Here is a 9,351-nt window from a genome sequence, read left to right on the forward strand (position 1 = left end):
GAGGGAGTGATGGCAGGGAGCATTAAATGAAGCTGTCTGTTATTATGAGCAAAAAGAATATCTGCCCTGACATAAATCCTTGTCCAATCTACCGCCGCCTGCACATACGATCTCAACCGTTGAAATAAAAGCTTAGAGATTAGGAAATTAAACAGATAATATCTTTTATCAGTGTTATCGGGAAACTGAAGTTACGCGACACTTTTTACTCCTCCTATTTAATGACGGTATAATTGTTGCCACCGCAACTTAGAAGGAAAAAAGGTTGACAAAAAACACAGAGCAGTAAATTCCTTTCTTAGCATTTACTAAGTTCGGCGGGGTTAAGCTCGGAGGTAATAACTTCAGCAGCTGTGTAACGACAACGACAGTTACTACCGGTAACATATATAAACTCAAAAAGTTTATATAATTTCCGCTGTTGATGATGCTATGTTGGGTGGAAGTTAACTTGTTTATCTTACTCTTTTATCATGATAATTTGAAGGTATGACGATGGAGGTGAGAGTTAACCGTGGGTTCTGGGTGAAGGATTCCGAGGGCTTGTGGGATCATATACCCGATGTCCAACGATTTAACTACTCAGTTACCGTGAAGGAGAAAGACAATTTCCGAAAGTTAGAGCAGGCAGTGAAATTTGAGCTTCGTTTGCATCCTGGTGACGAGGTGGAGCTAACGTACCAATGGCCGCAGTGAATGCTGGGGCCTGAATGGAGGAAAGCACAGCCTATCAACTTTGTCGACGATGATGACGTTGAACTATTTCTAGCCATTAGAGCTGACATCGACGAGGTGTTCTTGCGGGCTAGGATAATACCAGCTGGAACAGAGCGGAACGTAAATTCATACTCCGTCACCGCATTAGGAAAACAACCGCCGGAACGCGGAAACAGCTCAAAAGGGGGCCCTCAAATGACGAATCGGCTGACTGATCTGAATAAATGGCCGTTGCATGTTTTCCAGACAGGCGGAACAGGTTGGATTTGTTGTTGTATCATAAAGATATGTAAAGATAACTTTGTAGTAATGTGTCGTAATGTGTAATATCAGGTAGCATCGTTGGTAGTACAAAAATGACGGATATAAATCCGATTGAAGCCAACCGGCAGAGGGAAGACAACCGCAAGAGGGGAGTTGAAGGGAACAGAGGTGGTGGTCCTTATGTTACACTTCCAACTACCCCAGGTGAGAAAAATAAAGTGTTAAAAGCAGCTGCTTAAGGATGTGGTATTTGAGAAGTTGGAAAGTTTGATGACAGTAATATAATAGTTTCTGCAGTTAACCAAGTTGCTGAGACAATCGGGAGTGTTGTACCCTCGCCTTCCTCTGTTTTAGGTAACAATACGTGATACTAATTTATGACCTTGGTGACATATTATGTGCTGTCAACTAAGTTAACTGTGTGTTATCGGGAAACAGGGTTATCGTCTAGCGTACAGAGGACCAGTGTGGAAACGCCAGCAGAGTTGGCGGAGCTGTGGCGATATTTCCGTTCAGGGACGAATAATAACACTGCCGCAGCAACCACCTACCCCCCACAGGCTTATATTCTGAGTCAGTCTACGTTGATGATACGTGATATTGGGGAGAAAGAGAGGAGGAGTAAGGAATCTGCACCAGAATATCATCATCATGGCCGTTCTCGTACTGTTGACAACAGCTTACAGTTGACATTAGCTGGAGCATTCGTTGGGAGCAACTTAGCGCAAACTGAAAACGCCTTACTAGTTGGACAATCATCTTCATCCTCCAACACCGGTAACATGTCAACATCAAGCGATGGGAGCTCTGACTTTGTTATTGTGGCCAACACTGCTATCTCTTTAATAGGTATAGCAAATGAAACATACATTTATAACCTACGATTCAGTAAGGCATAAAGTAGAACGATAAGTGTGTGGTTCTTTGTGTAGGTGATAATATGGAACCCCAAGTAATTACTGATGAAACAAACTTACCTGGAAGTTCTAATAATCCACTCGAAGGGATACCAGTGTATGTCCCTGGTGAGGGGGTGCGTGACAAAGGGAAAGCCATAGCAGGTGGGGAGATAGTTCCTACGGCAACATGCAGACCTGTAATCCGAGTTGACGGACTCCACGTAATGAATGAAGAGCCAAGGGTGACGCCAACGATGCACGAACGCGACGCACCCCCATATTTTGACGACCCGATTGGCGAAGGTATATAGCTTCTGAAACAAATATCTAGTACTACGGTTACCGTGTTATCGAAAGTGGATGTTACCGTGCTAATATGGTTAACTGTAATACAGATGAGCTGGAGCGAGCACTACATGATGTCGATTACGAAGGGGATGACATCTTCGTCGGTCGCATTTTCAAAAACAAAGAAGATTGTCAAAGGAAGCTGGCTATCCACGCAATTAACCATAAATTCCACTTTCGATACGCAAGATCCTGTCCCAATGTTATCATTGTTGTGTGTGTGGGTGACACTTGCCCATGGCGTGTTTACGCTACAAAAATGGAGGAAAGTAGCCGGTACGAGGTCTGTTCTGCAAAACAAGAGCACACATGCAGTGTGGATGCGCGCGGGAACTTTCATCGCCAAGCTTCCACTGCGGTAATTGGTGAACTGATGCGCTCTAAATACGGAGTAGAAGGAAGAGGACCACAGGCGTTTGAACTGCAGCATCTGTGCAGACAGGAATTTAGCCTGCACATCAGCTATTGGAAAGCATGGAGAGCTAGGGAGATTGCGATGGACAAAGCCTTGGGTTCAGCTATGGGCAGCTACGCTTTGGTTCCAACATACTTTAAGTTGCTGAAACAAGCAAACCCAAACTCTGTTACAGGTATAAAAACAGAGGTAGATAACACTGGGGTGGAGCGGTTTAAATATCTCTTTTTCTCGTTAGATGCCAGTGCGAGGGGCTACCAATACATGCGCAAAGTCGTCGTCATAGACGGCACACATCTCCGTAATCGTTATGGAGGATGTCTGGTTGCCGCGAGTGCTCAGGACGGGAATTTTCAGATATTCCCACTTGGGTTTGCGATAGTTAATAGCGAAAATGACGAGGCATGGGAATGGTTTTTAGAGAAGCTTAGTGAGATAGTGCCTGACGAACCGGAGCTGGTGTTCGTCTCAAACCGCCACTCGTCAATTTACTCTGCGATTCGCAAGGTACTACATTCAAACACTAATAATCTAAAGTGTAACACGTTGTGGTAACGACGTTGAATGTTAGGTTGAAGTTCTGGTAGGGGTATAGTTATCTTTAATGGTGTTGTTGTTGACTGTGAACACAGAGTTTACGATACTTTAGTTAGCATGTGCCGTGAAAATTTTAGTACAGCATCCATAACCTGAAAATGATTTACTCGATATGTTAGTTAACTCTAAAAGGATAGTGACGACACTGCGGTTAGCCTGCCGTTTGAGATACTTACCTTAGCTGGAGGGCTTTTCTTCCTTTCAAGCAAATCCGCTAACTCCCTTCCGGATAAAGATATACAATTCCCTAGGTTGATTGCCCTGCAGATCAGTCAGCATATAAGTATACGCGTGTGGACAACATACCCACATCAGGTTACATGATCTACCTTTTGACGCTGTTGATAGCGTTTTGGACCTTTTCATCAAGCCTCGACAGCTTCTCCAAGTCCGACTCCTTCTCATGGCCTATGAGAGTCTTCAATCGTTTATCACACTGAAAGCGCTCATCTAGCCGAGAAGAGATCATCCTAGGACGTTTGCTTTTCCTTGTGACCTCAGGCTGGTTAACGTCAGGGCTGTTAACAATGTTTCCATCAACCTAAGGTAGTAGATACAAAAATAAACACATAATTAGCCCCCTCGTACTGGTTAACGATATGTAACCTACATCCAGAGGATTGTAACTTACGGCAGATACATCGGCGTCGTTTATCTGTGAACCGATTATAGCCTCCGGGCAATCGTCATCAGGGTTTGGAGATGCAACCTACTCGGGTTCCAACAAACATACATATAATGGTTACATGTACAAAAAAATAACACCAAAAAATACATAAAAATACTAGAATGACAACAGTGCGAACTGGGACATGTTGGCCCAACGGCTTAGCTTGGTGAGCAACATTGGAATGGACATCTTCTTCTTGCAAATCATCTTGGGCCTATAACAAAAAGAAATTTTTAGTTAACAAGAGGAAGTTTATCGTGGGGTCGTGATAACCATTGTTACTAGAAAACAAGGAGTTGGAGGTAAACAGATTAGCCTTGAAAAGTTTGAAAGAAGTACATACCACTATGGGTGTTGGTGTAGACCGGCTGGTAGGCGCATTTTCATCGACGACTTCCATTTGGTCCTGTTCCGAGTGCAAAAATTAAGGACGAATAAATAGAGACTACAGAACCGGCGAATGTTAATTTTGGGGTCGTGATAACCATTGTTACTAGAAAACAAGGAGTTGGAAGTAATCAGATTAGCCTTGAAAAGTTTGAAAGAAGTAGATACCACTACGGGTGTTGGTGTAGACCGGCTCCTAGGCGCATTTTCATCGACGACTTCCATTTGGTCTTGTCCCGCGGGCAAAAATAAAGAACGAATAAAGAGAGACTACAGAACCGGCGAATGTTAATACGTATGGGTGATATATAAGTCATATATCCAGCACATAATATATACAGTTGTGAAAATGTTGCCTGCTAACCATGATTAGTTGTAAATAAGCTGATTACCTTTACTCCATCATACTTCACGCCAGGTAAGTTAGAGCCATCCCCCATAGGTGTTGGGGACCGGTTAAGAGGCTGAGAGTCATCGTGCACCATGGCTTCCTCCTGCTTACAACCAGATGAGGAAACTTTTGATAGTAAACGGCATGCCGTGATGGATTTCAGGTTATCTGCAACCTGGCATATCTAATAACTATAGTACCTTGATAGTTCTCCTATCTGCCTGCTCAACTCCATAGGTTGAATCCCCCGATTTTTGATGGTCAAACAACCGGAGGGGGTGGTTGCTCTGGTAAGGCGGATGGTCCTCCATTGTCCTCGTGATTGGCCGAGTAGTAGGCTATAATTTCCTCCGTAGACAGCCGTTCGTTCTGATTGCCAATGTCAACACCGTTTTCGGTGTTGCATCCTTCTGCGGGTGACTGGTTGCTGGCATTGTCTTCGTCCCCGTTGCCGGTGGTTTGGCTACTATCGGATACAGTACCATCTGCTGAGGAAGTATCGACGGAAACAGACCTCGTTGGGAGTTCCCCGAAGTTAACAGTGCTTTTCGTTATCAGTTTTTTCAACGCAGCAATAACAACCTTGTTGTTCTTGACAAGCATGTCTGCAAATTTTTCCTCTAAAGCGATTTCGTGTTTTGACAACTTAGCCTCTATTATATTCCCAATGCGAGTTTCGTCAGAGATTGTTGTGCTTGGACCAGCACCTCTATCCTTATTCTTCACGCTCCTTCCGCCAACACCTTTGCCAGATTTACCTTTTCTTGACTTTGACTTTGGTGGAATTACAGCTGGTTTGCTCCCACCCACAAACATCTCGCTCTTGAACTGAAAACCTTCTTGGATGAGTTTCAACATCTCCTCAACCTTTGGATCAATAGGATCGTCCGCCCAGCTAAGATCCTCCTCCTCGTCGAATACTAGATCCTGCAAAGAATTACAATTCGGGGTTACCTCTATACTCAGCTAAGTATCCGTAAGAAGAACAGAGTTATTGGTTAACTCTGTTGTACATGACTAAAATATGCGTTAACTAAATTAGATGAATCTTAAATAGACAGATATTCTTATTACCATCTACCTATATTTTAAATGGCGGATATTCCTCATTTAACGGTTGTCTGGTAACTTGTTGTATATGACAAATTAAGTGTTATCTAGGTTAGACAAATTGTTCGAGAACATACCGGACACCACGTTGACAGATATCCTGACTGACATCTATATAGGTTGCTATCTCTATTCACCTCAATGTAGATAGTTCCCCCATTTACTATACAGGTAACTGTAAACTACGTTAAACAAAGTTCATTTGTACATTTTCCGCTTCGTCGATGTCACGCGCGTGACTTAACTTTAATTGGAGGACCTGTCGCTGTTGGGGGAGGAAATCATCTTCGTCATCAACTTCGGCGGAGACAGACTGTTTCAGACTATCTGCAAGCGATGGGACAGCTTCCAAAACAACAAACTGTAGAGCTGCAAACAGACCTTGAATCGCTACGTTGGCGTTCACTAGCTTCGATGGTTCCCTCTCTTTAATGGAAGATATCATCATGTAAAAGGAAAGCCGACCCCATGGGTACTCAACAAATGAGACCAGATCCTCCGTCATTTCTGCATGTTCCTTTACCACTTTTACTCGTGGGTAATGGACAGTTGGTAGCAGAATTCCGTCAACGAGGACGAGACACGCCATTTTTATGCGGACTTGTTTGTCCAGATCTCGCCGGCGTTTCAGAATCGTGATTACTCTCTCGATAGTAACATCGTCTTTTCCATCAAAGAGTTTGGCGTAATTTGGGTTTGTCGAAGACTTCTGTTTTCTCGCTTCAGTTGGCGGCAATCTACCACAGTTCAATCCAGTAACGATTTTGAATTCGCGGAGAGAGAATCTAATCGGCCGTCCAGCAAAAACAAACCAAATCTCGTTCTTCCGGTCAACATCGAGCTGTCGCGAGAGTAAAAACAGCCCAAACGTACCTGACCAAGCCGGTTTGGAAGGGATCTCAAGAAGCATCCCCAAAGGGGACTCCCGGATAAAGTCGATTTCCGATTCATTAAGCGCCGCTACGAGATCTGAAATGATGCTGAATTTCTGGTAAGTTATAACTCGCTGTCCCCATGGCTCGTCTCCCGCCGATATGATTCGCTTCGGAAGATTTAACGAATTCATGACAGAAGTGGGTTTGAAAGAGGACTGAGAGAGAAATTTCTACACTTCGACAGTATAGAGAATGAAGGATACGAAACCAAACGCTATTGCAGAGATACTTATTGCAGTTAAGTAAAGAGGAAATAGGAAACGACACACTCAATGAGGAGTCCAATAAACGGATTGATGGTCTGTTAACCCTATTCTGAGTTATCTTTATGTTTTCGTTAGTATAACGAAGGAGTCCAAATCTATTCAAATGGATATCCTTGTCGGTTCTGACACACGCATAACATGTAGGACAGCTGAAAAGCTTCTTGTGGGTAGGGGTTACACGGTCTTTTTACTTTAAACAAATATGTGGGGTTGACTCCGAAAAAGTACCTCTTAAATATGTCAATTTCTTATACTATACTGTAATAATAATAATAATAATAATAATAATAATAATAATAATAATAATAATAATAATAATAATAATAATAATAATAATAATAGGAGAATTTCTACATGGGTGGGTTTTTTTTCTCTTCGGGTCATCAGACTTTTCTTGTAGTTTTTATAAAATGGAATATATTTTTATTTTCTAAAATATCTTTTTTAGGGTCATTCATTCACCCGGGAGAATCCGAAGAGAGAGCAACGAACCTTATTGGACTGACAATTAAAAAAAATGAGGATAAACCTTATCTAACGAATCTCACTTCCATCCTCAGAAACGGCCACGTAAGACTCATATCTCCCACTCCTGATATGATATATCTTACGTTTCCACCCACCTTTCACTTCTTCTCAAACACCAAACTCACATTTGAGAAAGATCGACGAGACTCAGAAATGGCTTCTACTTCCGCTGTGTTATTGGTCATGCCACTCACCCAAAACCGATCATCTTCATCGGCAAAAACCATTGCCTTCCTCAAGCCATTGCCTTTGAAGCCATCCAAAGCCTCCTCCTCCTCCACCTTAGCCATGCCTTCACGAAGGTTTCATGTGACTGCATCTAACGTAAAGATGGAGAAAGCTGTGAGCGGCTTAGCCGCCGCAGCTCTCACCGTGTCAATGGTGATCCCTGAGGTGGCTGAAGCTGCCGGCTCAGGAATCTCTCCTTCTCTCAAAAACTTCTTGCTTAGCATTGCCGCGGGAGGCGTGGTGCTCACAGTGATTATCGGCGTGGTCGTTGGTGTCTCAAACTTTGATCCAGTTAAGAGAGGCTAAAAGAGAGAGAGAGCGAAAAGAGATATGATCTCTATCATTTTAGTTTGGTATTGATTTGTGAATCCATGTAATGTTTCAGCAATGAACTTTTTCATTCTTCTTCTATCTTCTATTTTTACTTTATCACCAGGTTCTGCTTTGGAATTCTTCATTGGACTCAAGATTACAATAAAATAGAATTCTATAGCCTCAAGTTGTTAACAATGGTGAAAAAACATAGAACATATCGTTGATAGATAGATAGAATTTAAAGAAATCAATACCCAAAAAAAAAACCTACACCTACGATCCTTAATGTAACTCAATCTACAAAACTTATTAATAAAACAAAAAAAACAAACGCAAAAAGGCTTTTTAAGCAACTGGAATTTCTGGGTAATCTGTGGTTGTAAGCGGAGCTTCTGGGACAGGAGCAGCCGTGGCAACAATCGGAACAGATGTTTGGTTAGCATTTTCATCCTTCGGACCATGGATGATCACAACATCAGGCAATGGTGTCATCGGTCCTGTTTTGCCCTTGGGGTCCCAGTCAAGCATGACCTTCACCTTGATTTCTAGCCCGCCCTGCACATTGGATCAACCAGACTCAGGTTACACATATTATACACAAGAGCTCTATAGATACGCTAAGTTTCAAGCAACCGGTTTGCAAAAGTTATCACACTCAGAGAAGTATACGTTTCTTGTTTACTTGCTAATTACAAAACTTAGAGGAATAAATGACCTGTCTAAGAACATGCCTCACTGCAGAATCAATATAGTCCTTGGTTGGTTGACCAGAGGAAACCATGTAACCATCCTTGAACTTCATTGACTTAGCACATTGAGATCGGAGTTTTCCACTCACAAGAACCTGTAAGCAAGCATTAGGTAAATATGATAGAGGTATTCTGAGAAAATAAAAAACGACAAAAGTAGTGAGTGTTAATTTTCATCCGGCCGGGATCAACTATTAATATGACTAATTTAAAAAGATGGAGATCCAAAAAAGAGGGAGAGCAAAAACAAGGGAAAGTCAAAAAGATAGAGAGTAAAAAAAAAAAATGGAGAGCCATAAAGAGGGAAAGCCAAAATAATGGATTTAAAGATAAAGATGCTTAGAATATTTTTAGTTTTCAATTTCCAGGTCCTTCGAAGTTCTTTTGTGTCCTTCTTGGTGGTGAATCATCTCTTTTTTATATGTGATCTGAATCGTTCTTCCACGAAATCTCTTCTTCATATGGGATCCCAAAGGAGTTTCTTTCTCTCTAAGTTGAAGATGAAAACTTTTCTTATTCGTTTAGAAAGTTT

General features: G+C 42.2%; 3 protein-coding genes across 3 annotated transcripts; 2 read left to right on the plus strand and 1 right to left on the minus strand.

The window, feature by feature from the left end:
• The first annotated feature begins 275 nt into the window (after nt 1-275).
• On the plus strand, nt 276-8,160 carry LOC112081428. Its single transcript, XM_024157264.1, has 7 exons — nt 276-976; nt 1,051-1,185; nt 1,279-1,335; nt 1,420-1,830; nt 1,914-2,183; nt 2,276-3,150; nt 7,448-8,160. The coding sequence occupies exons 1-7, from the start codon at nt 697-699 to the stop codon at nt 7,502-7,504; spliced, it is 2,085 nt and encodes a 694-aa protein (XP_024013032.1). The 5' UTR covers nt 276-696; the 3' UTR covers nt 7,505-8,160.
• LOC18020416 lies at nt 7,614-8,208 on the plus strand. Its single transcript, XM_024157265.1, has one exon. It carries the CDS (start codon nt 7,681-7,683, stop codon nt 8,059-8,061), a length of 381 nt encoding a protein of 126 aa, XP_024013033.1. The 5' UTR covers nt 7,614-7,680; the 3' UTR covers nt 8,062-8,208.
• A 104-nt stretch (nt 8,209-8,312) lies between these two features.
• On the minus strand, nt 8,313-9,050 carry LOC112087236 (40S ribosomal protein S3-3). Its single transcript, XM_024157266.1, has 2 exons — nt 8,786-9,050; nt 8,313-8,625 (listed from the first exon to the last, which is right to left on the minus strand). Exons 1-2 carry the CDS (start codon nt 8,870-8,872, stop codon nt 8,416-8,418), a joined length of 297 nt encoding a protein of 98 aa, XP_024013034.1. The 5' UTR covers nt 8,873-9,050; the 3' UTR covers nt 8,313-8,415.
• Between the last annotated feature and the right edge of the window lie 301 nt (nt 9,051-9,351).

The sequence above is a fragment of the Eutrema salsugineum genome, unplaced genomic scaffold (assembly GCF_000478725.1).
Source record: "Eutrema salsugineum unplaced genomic scaffold, Eutsalg1_0 scaffold_18, whole genome shotgun sequence".
NCBI lineage: Eukaryota > Viridiplantae > Streptophyta > Magnoliopsida > Brassicales > Brassicaceae > Eutrema > Eutrema salsugineum.